General features: G+C 40.5%; 1 protein-coding gene across 1 annotated transcript in view; it reads right to left on the bottom strand.

Moving 5' to 3' along the window:
• LOC126082518 (contactin-associated protein-like 3) overlaps positions 1–16,126 on the bottom strand; it is a 314,347-nt gene that overhangs the window by 137,040 nt on the left and 161,181 nt on the right. Inside the window, 1 exon segment of the mRNA XM_049895019.1 lies at positions 7,100–7,271. Coding sequence (XP_049750976.1) covers positions 7,100–7,271 — 172 coding nt within the window.

Genomic DNA, 16,126 nt, shown 5'->3' on the forward strand with positions numbered 1-16,126 from the left:
CAATTTAGACTCTTATTATTAAGTACATCAAAACCCTTCCAGCCTCTATCCATTACTCAATTCCAAAGCTCCTTCTACATTTTTAGGTATTTCTTACAGCAGTACCCCACTTCTTGGTGGCAAATTACATTTTACTTTCCTAGTGTCACCATAACAAAAATACCACAAGTGGGTGACTTTAAAGAACAAAAATTTATTGTCTCACAGTTTTTTTAAGCTAAAAGTCCAAATTCAGGTCATCAGCAGACTATGCTCTTTCTCTGTGGGCTCCAGGGTAAGGTCCTGTGTTGTCCCATTCAATTTTGTTAGCCCTGGATATTTCTTGGCATTTCTTAGCTTGTAGATAGATTGTCATATGGTGTCTTCACCCTGTGTGTGACTCTCTATTTTTGTTTTTACATTTTATAAGATACCACTGAGAAGGAATTAGGTTTAGGACCCACTCTACACTGGTAGGAAACCCCTGGTGGTATAGTGCTTAAGAGCTACAGCTGCTAACCAAAAGTTTAGCAGTTTGAATCCACCAGGCACTCCTTGGGAACTCTATGGGCAGTTCTACTCTGTCCTATAGGGTCACTATGAGTTGGAATTGACTCAACAGCAACGGGGGTTTTCTATACTGGTAGCACTGTGGTTGAGAATTCTGCTGCTTATCAAAAGGTTGGCAGTTCAAATCCACCAGCCGCTTCTTGGAAACCTTACAGGTGGTTTTACTTTGTTCTATAGGATCGCTATGAGTTGGAATTAACTTGATGGCAACAGGTTTTTGGTTTTCTAAACTGGTACAACAATCAATAACACAGGCACTCAGCACTCTTGCTCTGCTTATACCCAGATGATGTGGGCTCAGTCTGCACCAAAACAAGTACAATTTCCATGGAAAAGGGGAGGGGCAGAGTCAAGAGGTTTGGTTATTAAACTTTAAGTTTAAGTCTTGAGGATCACAGAAGTAAAGAATCTTAGTTAAGAAGAACATCTACTTGAATCTCCATCTCCAAGCATGGATCTCTTTTTTACTCATGGTTGTGAGATGTTGATCCTTCTTCTAATTTATCTAGGCCACAAGGGGAGGAGAGTATGGCTCCCGCACACTCTGCATGAGTCAGGAGTTAAGAAAGATGTTGACCAAGGAGAGCTGATATGAGGAGTAAAATCAGGATTGGGAAAATTTTTAACACCTAGACATCTGAAAACTGTTAAGAACACAGAGGCTTTAGCCTGTAAGAGAGCTGATTCAGGTAGTTAGCATAACTATTCACCAAATACTTAGAGGGCTATGGTGTGGAGGGTAGACTTATTCATTATAGCAACAAAGACAAACTCAGACTAATGAGTAGAAATCTGTTGTTGTGACAGATGAGTACTGGCAAACTGTTTGGTGAACTGGCAAGAGCCTTGTAGCCTAGAAGAAGGATGATCTTCTTACAGCCATGAGTAAAAAAGAGATCCATGCTTGGAGATGGAGATTCAAGTAGATGTTCTTTTTAAGATTCTTTACTTCTGTGATCCTCAAGACTTAAACTTAAAGTTTAATAACCAAACCTCTTGACTCTGCCCCTCCGGAACTGTGCTTCTCCTCCATCACCATTCCATTGAGTGATACCACCCTTTATTCAGTTGTCCAAGCCAGAACCGGGGTATCATCCTTGACACCTCCATCTCCATCATCCCACAGTCATGCAGTGAATCCGTTTATCATTTTGCTTACCAAATATAAATTATCCACACTTTTCTACTCTCTAGTTCAGGCCATCATCATTGCTCACATGGGTAACAGTAGTAACCTCTTAACTGGCTTCCTAGCCTCCAATCACACACGCCCTTTCCCTCTTTGCAGACTGCACCCAAGTCATCTTCCACCTGTGATCAGAGTCTTTCTCAAATACAAAGGGAGAATGTGACGTCCTAGCTTCAAGCCCTTCAGTGATTTCTCACAGAACCATAGGTTAATGTTCAGATTTCTAGTTGGTCACCAGGCCTCCACAGTGTAGCCATGGCCCACCTAGGCAGCCAGCCCATCGTAGGCTTCCTTCAGTTCCTCAAATGGGGTAGACTCATCACTGCACCTTGGGTATGGGCACAAGGCTGTTACTTCCACTGGAGGGGCCTTTCCTCTCTCAGGTGACTAACTTACACTTTTAGCTTTTATCCCTGTTTAGACAGTTTCTCCTCCCTGACAGTCGAGCTCTGCCTCAATGCAAATTAGCTGCCTCTTTGACATATCCCCAGAACTCCAACAGCTTCTGTTGTTGCTGGGTGCCATGGAACGGATTCCAACTCACAGTGACCCCATATGACAGAGTAGAACTGCCCCATAGGATTTTCTAGGCTGTAATCTTTATGGAAGCAGATCACCAAATCTTTCTCCTTCAGAGCCACTGGGTGGGTTTGAACCACCAACATTTTGGTTAGCAGCAGAGCACTTAACCATTGTACCACCAGGCTATTTACCTCAGGCTATTTACTATTCTATAGCAGGGATCCGCAAACTTTTTCTGTAAAGGGCAAGATAGTAAATATTTTAGGCTTTGAGGGTCATAAGGTCTCTGTTATAACTGTTCGACTGTGCCACTGTAACAACAAAAGCCATAGACATTGCAAAATAAATGAGCATAGCTATGTCCTTTACAAAAACAAGCAGCAGACCATTAGCTTATGGGCTATAGTTTGCCAACCCCTGTGATGCTAAATGAAGAAGTCCTGGTGGCACAGTGGTTAAGCACTTGGCTGCTAACTGAAAGGTTGGCAGCTCAAACCCACCATTGGTTCTGCAGGAGAAAAGACCTGGCGACCTGCTCCCATAAAGATTATAGCCTAGGAAACATTGTACCCCGTCCTATAGGGTCGCTATGAGTCAGAATTGACTAGATGGCACACAGCAACAACAACAATATGATGCTAAACAGGTTTCAGCAGAGCTTCTGGACTGACACGGACTAGGAAGAACGGCTTGGCAATCTACTTCCAAAAATCAGCCAATGAAAGTTCTGTGAAATATAATGGTCTAATCCTGTTGCTCATGGGTCACACTGAGGGAGGGGCCAACTTGACAGCAACTAACAGTATCACCATCAAGTCTATAGCAAAAGCACAGCGTATTTAAGGAGGTGGTGTTCAAATTCTGTTCTACCGAATTCCTGGAGCTGAAGGGGTAGCTCGACCTGGGCAGGCCCCATTCCTTATACCATGTATCAGAGCAAAGTAACTTCTTGCTTTTCTTGTTGACACACTGGAACTCCCTAAAATTTCACTTGAATAGATTCCACACGTTTAAAAGATTGAAAACGACTGCTTTATTACAAAAATAAAGAATACTATATTTGACCTAAATATGTTGGGATAAGATTTTTTTTTTAATAAATTCACTATTTCCTATTTTAAAAAAAGCAAAAGATATAGCGTACATTGCATTTGGCATAGAAAATTCACACTGAGCCACAGGCTATGGGGAAGAAAGAGGAGGGAATCATGGCCTGCTCAGCACAGTCCATGCATGTAGGCTGTGGCTATGGCTCCTCTCCTTGCAATGTGCCAGACAGTATCTGTATCAGCTCAAAAGGGACTATGGAACCTTAGTTACCTAGAGTCCAAATCCTAATGTTCAAAACCCAATTGGTGTAATGCACACTCTCCTCACCACTACGCCCTTCCCAAAGCCTGTGCCCCAAAGGTATAAAACACCATTTTGAGCCACCAAAAGACAGAGCCATGGTGTGGACGCATCACTGCATGTTTTGGAAATGTTTCTATGTTCCTATTGGATTTCATATATTTTTTTAAATCTGTAGCATCGTTTGAATGCCATTATGTATCCTGAAATAGTAATTCCTCTACCCGATGAGTAGATGTTATAAAACCATTTGCATTTTAATAATAAATCTCGGCTCCACCACAGCCAGTGTTGCCTGGCTCTGGGCAGGCAGTGCAGTGTACCAGAAGGGCATTGGGTAGCGTGCACAGGGCGCTGCAGAGAGCCTGGGGTGTGGGCTTTGGTTTTGTTGCCTTCTTAGGTGGATCTACTTCATCGTTCATTGCCAACTCAGTTAGTAGGTACAGCCTCAAGGGTTGAGGGAAAATGAGTATTTTTCAACTCAACGGCATTGGGTAGTGGGTTTTTAGTGGAAAATGTGGTAAGACGTGTTTTTAGATGTCAAAAGATCTATCCAACCATAAAATATTGTAATTAGTCACTATATCGGCCATCGAAGTGCTGAGAATTATTTTTACACTGACTTACAGAGTTGCCATTAACCTGAAATTTGCTGAAAGAAGACAACTTAATATCCTAGATGTGTCCACAGACTGGTACATACTTCTGAGAATTCTTCTTAAGTGTGATATGGAAAAAATAGTTCTACATTAGTGTATACATATACAAACATGCATACATGTGTGTATATATGTCTATATACATATATACATGTGTGTTTTTTATGTGTGTGTGTGTGTGTGTGTGTGTGTGTACGTGTGGACTTGGCTACTAACCAAAAGGTTTGAGCAGTTTGAGCCCACCCAGAGGCACACTGAAGAAAGGCCTAAGGATCTACTTCTATAAAATTAGTCATTGAAAACCCTATGGAGTGCAGTTCTACCCTGACACACATGGGGTCACCATGAATCAGAGCTGATTCAACAGCAACTGGCTTGGTTTGTTTTTTTGGTACAGACACACACACACCTACCTACCTCCTACCTACCTCCATACGTATATATATGTATGTATATATGTGCACCTGGTGGATTCAAACTGCCAACCTTTTGGTTAGTGCCCAAAGGCTTAACCACTATGCCACCAGGGTTTCCATATATATTGGAAACCCTGGTGGCGTAGTGGTTAAGTGCTATGGCTACTAACCAAAAGGTCAGCAGTTCCAATGCACTAGGCACTCCTTGGAAACTCTATGGGGCATTTCTACTCTGTCCTACAGGGTTGCTATGAGTTAAAATCAACTCAACAGCAACAGGCGTTTTTTATTTTATTTTTTTCATGCCCTGGTGGCACAGTGGTTAAAGTGATCAACTGCTAACTGAAAGGTAAGCAGTTTGAAACCACCAGTGGCTCTGTGGGAGTGTGGCAATCTGCTTCCACTGAGATTTACAGCCTTGAAAACCCTATGGGGTTGCTATGAGTTGGCAGTGACGCCACAGCATGGGTTTGATTTGTATATATATAGGCTAAAAGGGCAATACGGATTCCTTAAGAGAAATCTTGTGATTCTATAATAATTTTTAAAGGAAATTCTCATGGTACTAAAACAACTTCTTGCGAGCTTCATAACTGAACTGACAACTCATGTCACTACCAGTGAGCTGTGGCCTCTGGCCCTCCCAGCCCACTAAAGGAGATTCCTCATGGAGGGCTTCCCCTGTCTCTGTGAGCCAACATCTCTAAGCCCCCTCCAGATATCAAGACTCAGGACTGCAGAACTGGCTCCTATTAAAACACACAGACCACGTCATTATTTCTATGCCCCCCAAAATTTACCTGTACCCATTGCTGTCGAGTTGATTCCAACTCACAGTGACCCTACAGGACAGAGTAGATCGTCCTATAGAGTTTCCAAGGAGTGCCTGGTGGATTCGAACTGCTGTCCCTTTGGTTATTAGCCGTAGCTCTTAACCAGTACAGCACCAGGGTTTCCCCCCAAAATTTAGTGTCTGAAAATCAGGATTGGTTAAATTCTTTGAATTCTTTTATTTTCTTCATACAAATGAATGGGATGAGCATGTGAGTAAATTATTCTGCAATAAAGAAATCAAATTCTTATGAGTGAATATGTCACGTAATGAGAATTCTGGTCTTCTAATCCATGACTAGGAAACCCTGGTGGGTCCAAATTCAGGGCACTGGCTCCAGGAGAAGGTTTTCTCTCTCTGCCAGCTCTGGAGGAAGGTCCTTGTCCTCAATCCTCCCCTGGTCAAGGAGCTTCTCTTCGCAGAGACCCCGTGTCCAAAAGACGCGCTCTGTTCCTGGTGCTGCTTTCTTGGTGGTATGAGGTCCCCAACTCTCTGCTTGCTTTCCTTTCCTTTTATCTCGATAAGAGGCCACACCCCATGGAAAATTCTTTTACACTGGATCAGGGATATGGCCTGAGCAAGGGTGTTACACCCTATCCTAATCCTTTTTAACCACAGGCAGAGATTATGATTTATAATACATAGGAAAATCACAAAATGGAGGACAACTGCACATGGCCTAACCAAGTTGACACATATTTTGGGGGGACACAATTCAATCCATTGCACTGTTAAATTTAGAACAGACTTAATCCACAAAGTATTCTATAAAGTGTGAAATTTTAAGAAGTTCACCACGTACAGATGTGTGAGCGTTTAGAGAATTTGTTCATTTGTTCAACATAAATGTATCGTGTACCTATTACACGGAAGGCACCCAGTTAGGCATACTGTGTCGAGAAATTGTTTTTAATCTCTTACAGCTAAGCCATCTCTCCTTTCTAGCCAAAATAACCAAAAGTTAGACAGCGTGACTAGCAAGATAACTTGAATAAAGTTGCAGTGTTTAAAAATTTTGCATGCCTCATCTTCCGCAGTGAGCTGGTACTGTGTTAAGTACTGTGGTAACTGGGTTCTCTCACTGGTTATTGGGCTTACACGATCAGTAATCCTCAAAACCTCAACCTTTCTCAAAGGAAGAGTTATTTTCCATTATCCCTGCAGATCAGGAAGTGTGGGGTGAATCCAGCTGACCATATATGACTGATTTCTGGCCCTTAATCATCAATTATCTTTTTAGAATATTTTAATCTGTTTCGTTCAGTGATATATTTATAAAAAATATTTATAGCAAAAAAAAAATTATACCTGCGAATAATTATAGCAGCATCAATAATACTCTAAAGAATTGAGTAGCTTTAGAGGCATACAAAAAGGAAATTCCTGACTCTGTCTTCTAAGAAAGTATTATCATCTAAAGAGGCAATTGTTTAAAACTGAAAATGTCATTTTCTTATTTTCAATGTAAATATGAAATAGATAAGAGGAAGAGAGAAGAAGAATGTGCTCTGTCCATTCGTTTTTAATCCACGATCAAAACAACGAAAACAGTCACGTCAAAATGACAAAGGATCGCTCTTACCTGTCCGTGATGCCGCAGGAGTCTATCTGCAGGTCACGGAAACTCCCTAGCGCCCCCTGCTGTACGGAGATGAGATCCACGGCTTTATCGCCAATGGAGAGGAGCCTCAGGCAGCCCTGAAATCCCAGCAGGGGCCACTCACATCCAGAGCCAGAACTGTTGTCAGGACAGCCTGAGTGGACGGTATACACAAGAGGATAACAACAATCATGACAAAATCAACACAAATATCGCATGGTATTTATTATATGAACGACAGCTCTTCCCCTGTTATGGAAACCTCTGGATTAGACTTCTTAAACCATTTGGGAGGGTCATATTACTCAAGGATTGGGGGCTAGAGGAGCAAGAACAAAACTTGTTGGTATTAACAGAACATAAAAATAACAACTGGGGTCAGGCTTATGAAAAGATGAGGGGAAGGTACAATGCAAAATCCTCAAACTAGAGTTACTGCACATTTAATTTAAGCAAAGCTTGATTTTTTTTGGAAAGTGCACATAAGAAATACAGGCAGTCCCTGAGTTACAAACCTCTGACTTACATACAACCCACAGTTATGACCCCACCCCTAGAAAGCCAATTATATTACATGATTCGCAATAACAAACGGGCTCTACTTTGCGACACGCATCGAATTATTATTATTACTGTACTATTATGTTAAAGATGGTTTAGTGTTTTTTATGCTAGAAAGATACGTTAGTGGTTAAGAGCTACAGCTGCTAACCAAAAGGTTGGCAGTTAGAATGGATCAGGAGCTCCTTGCAAGCCCCATGGGGCAGTTCTACTCTGTCCTATAGGGTCGCTATGAGTTGGAATCAACTGGACGGCAACAGTTTGGTTTTTTTGGTTAAGACAAACATTTGACTGACTTTAGACACAAACCGTATCTAACTGTTCTAATTTATGTACAAATTTGACACAAAGACTTAAGAACGAAACTCATTCGTAATCTGGGCTATGCTGCTATGTAAGTAAGATAAACTATCACATAAAAGGTATGTGATAGTAGGATAAGAAAAAAATTACAGGCATGTCAAATTTACGTAAAAGCAACAAACCAGCAGCCATGGAGTTGATTCTGACTCATGGCAAACCCGTGCGCGTCAGAATAAACTGTGCTCCATAGGGCTTTCAAATGGCTTATTTTTCAGAAGTAGATCTCCAGGCTTTTCTTCTGAGGCACCTCTGGTAGGACTTGACCCACGAACTTTTTGGTTAGTAGCCCAGCACTTAATTGTCTGCACCACCAGGGACTCCATACTATATTTAACCAAAACCAAACCCAACCCCTTGCTCTTGAGTCAATTCCAACTCAACAGCGACCCTATTCTATTTAGGACTTGATAAACTTAAAATATTTGGAAAATACATTTAAATTTAAAATTAATCTGGATGCTCTCCATTCATCTAAAATTATGTCAAATATCTACTTTGCATGTATGTGTGTGTGTGCATGGGTATAAAAAAAAAAGACAAATATAAGACTTGGACTAAGCAATCTAAGGACAATCTGTATTTACTTTTCTAATAATATTTACTTAAGGCCTTTAGTCAAATATCTTTCAACATTATTTTTCAATATTAACATCTTGCATGTATCTCAAAACGATATGGGCATAGCAAATAACGGAGAGAAATTAGCATCATAGAATATTCCATGAAAAAAAGAAACGGACATTTGATTATTTTCGAAAATAAGGGTTAAATTTTAAAAGTCCTACTGCAGCCATTAACTGGTTTGCTGTAAATGACAAACCACGATATCTACGTAGTTGTTTTATTTTATCCCCCTGGGCTTCCCAAGAAGACAATGCTGTTATGACAATTATGAGCAAGAACACAGTTTTTAGCTTAGTGTGGTAAGTATACAAGTAAACAGGAAAAAAACATCGGCCATGTCAACAGTCTTTACATGCACAGTTCAGTGACATTAACTATGTTCATCATGTTGCCTAACCATCACCGTTACCCCTTCCCAAACTTTTCTACCCCTCCTAAGAGAAGCTCGGAGTCCCCTAAGCACGGAGTGCCTTATCCCCCTGCCACCCACCTCCCCTGGAACCACTAATCAACTTTGGTCTCTATACACGTGCCTATTCTAGCTATATGATTCCACTTATACGAAGGACATGACTTTGAATTCAAAATCGAAGCAAGGTCGGGTCCAGAACCACATGCTTTGCCTCATGTTGGACCCGCAGGGACTTACTTAGCTGTTCTCGCACTGTCTGTGGAGTTAGTTTCTAAACTAATCACTCGTTCTTAGATTCGCATACTGTAAGATCAGCAATGCAAAAGAGGAAAGTGAAAGTTAGGGAAAGGATGCAGACACCGTAAAATGTTTTTGTATAGGGCACTCTGTTTGGGGCCCAGAAACGAAACCCCCTCACATACAGCCATCCTTCAGGACTGAGGCTGAGGTCCTCCCCAGGAATTGCCTTGACTCTCAGAGAAGGCTATGCTCCCTGAGCAGCCAGCATCCACTGATGCAATGGAGTGGTACAGTGGCCTAGACCCATTGCCTCAACTGGAACATCCTTGAAGGGCAACCCTGCTTCCAAGCCTCCTGCGGGAGCTGCTGAGCCTCTGCTACAACCACATTGCAGCTCAGCTTCTCCCTCTGTTCATCCCGGCTGCCCTCTCAACCTTAGATGGTTGTTCACAACAATGTGGCTGTTGTTAGCTGCTATCTAGTGAGCCCATACCTCATGGAAACTCCACAAACACCAAGATCAGACAGCTGTGATCCACAGGGTTTTCACTGGCTGATTTTCAGAAGTAGATCACCAGGCCTTTGTTCCTAGTCCATCTTAGTCTGGAAGCTCCACTGAAACCTGTTCAGCATCATAGCAACATGCAAACCACCAATGACAGGTGGGTGGTGGCTATACATAAGGTGCACTGGCTGAGAACTGAACCAAGGTCTCCTACATGGAAAGAGTGAGTCCTACCACTGAATCACCCCTACCTGCATTCATGCGAACACTCCCTAGTAAACCACCTGTGTGTAACTCTCCCATGCAACCTAAAATAAACTTACAAGGCACTTATTTAATAGTATACTTTATTTTCATATGCAAACACAAAAGGGGTATATGATTTTCAATCATTAATATTGCTTTAATTCCAAAAAATTGGAATTTTATTTTGTCTTTGCCTTATACGGAAACTCTGGTGGCACAGTAGTTACGTGCTACGGCTGTTAACCAAAAGGTTGGCAGTTTGAATCCACCAGCAGCTCCCTGGAAACTCTATGGGGCAGTTCTACTCTGTCCTATAGGGTCACTATGAGTCAGAATCGGCTCGATGGCACCAGGTTTGGTTTTGCTTTATAAGATTATGCTTCATTTGTATCATTTCTAGAAGAACTGTTTTCTTTTCACATTGATATAATGGCTTAATTATTCATTTTTTTGCTTTGCATTTGCTAATCATTTAATACCAAAGAATTCTTTTATTATGTTAACATTTATAGCTTGGGGTTTCATAAGGTTCTCATTTTTTAAATCAAATTGAATATATAATTTTATAAGCTAAAGCTTTTACCCATTGTACTAATGTGATTTTCATCCATCTCTCTTTGCCCTTTTGTTTTCAAATCACTGATGCACCTTTAAAGAACAGGAAATGAAGACCCAACCTCTTCTCATTCCTGCATAATGTTTGCTAGTTTTCCACTTAAGAATTTTCATAACATGCACATGTTTATTTTTACTTTTCTCTCAATGACTGGGTCTTTAATGTTTATATTCCTGACAAATACATTTCAAAACAAGCCATGGCTTGCACCATGTCTAAAACCATTGTTGGGTACGCATTGAAACCTCATTAATTAACCAAAAAGAGACTCTGACATTTCAAATTAATGTTACAGCATAAAGAATACTTCAGATCTGAAGCTGTCCTTTATCATTTTCCTATTTTATGTGATAGTGTACACAGTTCTGTTGGTAAAGAAATTCCTGAAAAGTTGGATATATTTAAAAGAAACTTGGTTTATTTTTACAAGTGACTTCTACATACAGCCCTTGCTAAGAAACTAGGATAAAGGAATGAGGGACATGAAGTCAATATATACATTTGTGGAAAAGATACCTTTCTGCCTGTTGTTGTCAGCTGCTGTGAAGTCAGCCCCGATCATGGCAGCTCCACAACTCCATAGCACAATAGAATAAAATGCTGCCTGGTTCTGAGTCCTCTACACAGTTTAGGATCGGGCCATTGTGAGTTATAGCGTTTTCGCTGGCTGCTCTCATGAGAATCAGCTTTGGGCTGATCCTGGTCATTATCTCCCCTGAAGCTAGGTTCTGATGCTGCTACTATTACTACTCCTGTTTTACACCAAGTCATTTCAAACTATATCAAAATAAAATGAATTATCTATTTCTGTCAGAAACAAACTAAACCAAACCAGTAGCTACAAAGAAAATATTCTTACAGTGAAATTTTAAGAAAGAAACAGGTCAAAACACAAAGTGCTTCACTCCCTAGTAGTTATGGGATCGAGTTCAAGAAGCAAGGGACACTAAGATCCAAGAAAAGGTCAAGCCAAGTTAGTTTCCTTTGTCCATGTAGAAAAACCACCCAAAGTCCAATGGTAAACACAGACTCATTCGTTAATGACCTCACTGGAGGTGAAAAGTGTAAGTGGGAAGGTCAATATATACTGCTAAGTTAATGAAACATCCCCATTATTATTGAGGGTCCAGCAAGGTTAAATACCTCAAAGGATGACAAAAAGTGTCACTTTATGTCATTGTCCTGGAAATGAGTTCTCAGGGTGAGACTTCATTATCATGTTATCATAGGTTCCCTGGCCTAGAAAAGTTTCACACAAAGAGACTCTGGGAATTCTGACCAAAATTTAGTATTCCCCAACTCTGTGGCATGAGTATGCTATTGAATAGTGCAAAGGTTCCATACAAGTGAATTTAAAAGAGCTTGCCTTTCAGCTACCCTCAAAAAAACCAGTTGCCATCAAGTTGGTCCCAATTCATGGTAACCCTTGTGTGTCAGAGCAGAACTGCACTCCACGGGATTTTCAGTGGCTGATTTGTTGGAAATAGATCGCCATGTCTTTTCTGAGGCACCTTCAGGTGGACTCAAACCTCCAACAATTAACTTGCTCAGCTGCTAACTGAAAGGTTGGCAGTTTGAGTCCACCCAGAGGCTCAACAACAGCTAGCAACAACACAAGCTACTCTTGGGGTTGGGTAAAACAACCCTGACACTGAAGTTTCTGGCGTGGAAGCTGCCATTCAAAATGAAGCTGAGCCGTCCCACTTTATACAGAATAGAGCTGCTAAGTCTAATGACTGCGGAGACCATCAAGGCTCGGAAAGGAAGCCTTTACCTAGGCACTGCACCTGTGGTTATAACAAATCTATGGAAAGCTAGAGTTCTGTCCACTCGCTGTTACACCCTCCTTTTTTGAGTTTCCTTGAATCAAAATAATATCACCCTTTTATTTAACATCAGTAAATTAGTGTATTTTGTTTTTGTTTGTTTTTGCCTTGTGAAGGCATTACTTTAGCTCTTTTGCAAGTAAATTTTCGTTTTATTGGAAACATAAATAAATACGGATTTCTGATCCCTACAAAGCTCCATAAAGCACACTGCACTTGCTTTTTTTCTATAATATTGAGCAGTGTTGGTTTGTCTTTCACAGATTTCTAAGAGTTTGCAGGTACATCTTACATGGTTCTCACAAATCTCATGAAAAGGGAGAGCAGATATAACTCCCTCAATTTGGGAAGGGGAGAAGAACTGCAAATCAAAGACATTTGGGACCTTGTTCAACGTCAAACAGCCACTCAGTGACATCACTGACTCTGGAATACTGATTACCATTTTTTTTTTAATTGTTTTCCTTTCACTTTTAATATTGTACGTATTTTTTTTTTCTCTAGGAAAAAAGAGTGCGGTCATATTGGCATGAGATGTAGTTGACTACATTAGTTTCAATCAGTGGGTGAAAATCCACTGTAGGAGTCAATTTGGTATTTCCAGCTATGCAAACGGAGGTCATTCTAACTGTAGACATTAGTTACGAACAAGGTGCTGGAATTTCTAGTTCTCAGACTATTTTTGCCACTCAGTGCCAGTGTACAATTACAAGAGGAAAAGCAGTAATGAAAAAGTGTCATCGTGCTCTCTCCTGCAGTGTTTAAACTCTAATTTCACTCATCATTGGGATGCTACTTCTCACAAAAATACTTGAGAAAGACCTATTATGCCTTTTTCAATGCACTATGCAAGAGCTCGGATACGGACTACTGCTCTCTGGGGCACTGTCGTAGGTATTAGTGGGAACCAAAGTTGGGGTCTGTGTGCAAAACCAGTGTGACCATTATCCTTGTACGTTCACTCAACCCAACAACTGACGCCTGCTGGGGAAACCACAGGCCACGGCATAGGATAATATTCATGGCTGAATACGGACGATTCAAATTACAACTCTCAGTTTAGTAGTTTGTACGTGAGAAGATTTTAAAAATCACTGGCAAAATGATTTTTAGGAACTGTGCAAGAATATTTAAAGCAGCATTTTTTTATAATACCAAAAAGGGAAAAAAATTAGCACAGCTAAAATGCCTATCAATGGGCAGTGGAATAGATAAGTAAAACATTGTATAATATACATTAAAAACCATACATTAGTGAAAATTATTTAACTTTAGCTATCATAGCCACATGGCTGAATCTCAAAAACTAAAGTGGAATTAAAAAAAAAAAAAAACCAAGTCACAGAAGAATACATACAGTATTATCCTATTTAAAAAGTTTATGCAAGACAGCACAAAACAATATATTGTTTATAGTTACCTTCATAAATGGTATATTTATAAAGCAAAACAATAGAAAAACTAATTAAAAATGTAAGATAATATTTACCTGCAAGACTGAGAGCCTGGGGGAGCAAATGGAGCTTGAAAGGCTTTGTAGTGTTTAAATTTAGCAAACTGGGGGGCGAGCCCACATATTATCCTTTTAAGAAATTTTAATAATATTTTTTAAATGTGCACAGTAACAACTGATTCATATCACATAAGTCTATAAGGAGTTATGGAAACTATCTACGCTAAGACAGCTGTGAGTTGCACATTCAGAACATGCAGAATGTTAAAACACAAAAGATGATGCTATGATTTGAAGAATATTTTTCTCCAGTGAATTTGATTTTGTACCATTAAACAATATAGCAGGGATTTTTCTCCTATCCCCTTTAGCACTTCAAAATATTTTACCTTTTAAATTATAGCTCCTCAATAAAATTTTTATTTCACTTTGAAGGAATTCGTTCCTGTGCAGAGCTATAAAATCCATCTTAAGTGGGAGAGGTTTAAGAAATGACCTGGGTCAGAAATACACAATTTTTAGGTAACAAGGAAAGCAAGCAATCGGCTCTTTTAACGTTGTCGGCACTGTTTCCCCTCTCACTGCTTTGGGGGCTTGAAAGACTAAACAACCTGATTCATGGTTTGTGTTTTTACTGTGAATTCTTAGAGAGGAGTTTATACTTTCTTGTTGGGCTATTAAGCTACCTCCACCATAATACCAAATTCATTTTAGAAAGAAACAACTATAAAATGCAAAACAGGAATAATATAAAGGAGGTCTTCAAACCGAGACTAGTAAATAAATCTTACTACGGACAGATCTAAGCATCTAGCCGCAAAAGATTTTTCAGTTGAGTGCTCCAGGGTTGGAGGTGCATTTCCTGCCCTGGCTGAAAGGATCCCAGTGGACTCAAAGAAGGAAAGATTCACTAAGCAGGGAAATGCTCCATTTATTATAGCAGGGGAAATGGTCCAGCATTGTCTCAGTAAAATGCATCACTAAGCAATGAGTCTACTACCTGTCTGTAAGTTTGTCATACTGTGGTGGCTTACATGTTGCAATGATACTGGAAGCTATGCCACCAATATTTCAAATACCAGCAGGGTCACCCATGGGAATGAGTTTCAGCAGAGCTTCCAGACTAAGACAGATTGGGTAGAAAGGCTTGGATATCTACTTCAGAAAAATTAGCTGGTGAAAACCTTAGGGATCACAACAGAGTATCTTCCAGCAGAATCTACGGTCTGAAGATTATTCCCCTTGATTGGAAACCCCTTGAAACCAAACCCGTTGCTGTTGAGTCACTTCTGATTCACAGTGACCCTATAGAACAGAGTAGAACTGCCCCATAGAGTATCCAAGGAGGGCCTGGTAGATTCGAACTGCTGACATTTTGGTTAGCAGCCATAGCACTTAACCACTACCCCATAGGTTGAAAGGCACTCAAAATAAACAGTGGCTTCAACAATGGATTCGAGCACACCTAGAATCTTGAAGATAGCACAGGACCAGGCAACATTTTGTTCTGTTGTACATGGGGTCATCACGAGTCGGAGCTGACTTGACGCAACTAACAGCAACAACAAACCAATGAGAAGAAATATAAATAGTAAATTAAGTACATCTCTTGCTCTGTTGGATATAATGGTCCCCTTCTGTGTAGACAGTGGGTAGAGAAGGCTTCTCAAAGTTGAAAGTGCTACAGACCAACTGAGAGTGCTAGTAAAATACAGATTCTGGTAGAGAAGGTCCAGAGTGGGAACCTGCATTGCTAACGAGCTTCCTTCCAGGTGATGCTGATGCTGCTTGTTCATGAACTACTCTTTGAGTGATGAGGGTCTAGGCAGAGGAGGAGCCAAGAGACAGAATAAAAAGAACATCCATTATGTACGTGACAATAAAATCGGTCCATAAAATCCAAAGAAAAGGGTTATAAGGATCGCTTAGCATAGAAGGATTCCCTGTAACGAAGTTATAAAGGTAAGAAATACAGAGCAATGACTTTCCACGTAGTACATACATTAGAATCACCTGGAGAGCATCAGAAACCTCACTCAGCACCAGTTAAATGGAGTCTCTGGACGTGGAACCCAGGCATCAGCATTTTTAAGCATTCCAGGCTATTGCCATTTCAGTCACAGGGGAGAACAAGTGGTATGGAGTATATCCTATTTCAAACCA

The sequence above is a fragment of the Elephas maximus genome, chromosome 9, assembly GCF_024166365.1.
Source record: "Elephas maximus indicus isolate mEleMax1 chromosome 9, mEleMax1 primary haplotype, whole genome shotgun sequence".
NCBI lineage: Eukaryota > Metazoa > Chordata > Mammalia > Proboscidea > Elephantidae > Elephas > Elephas maximus.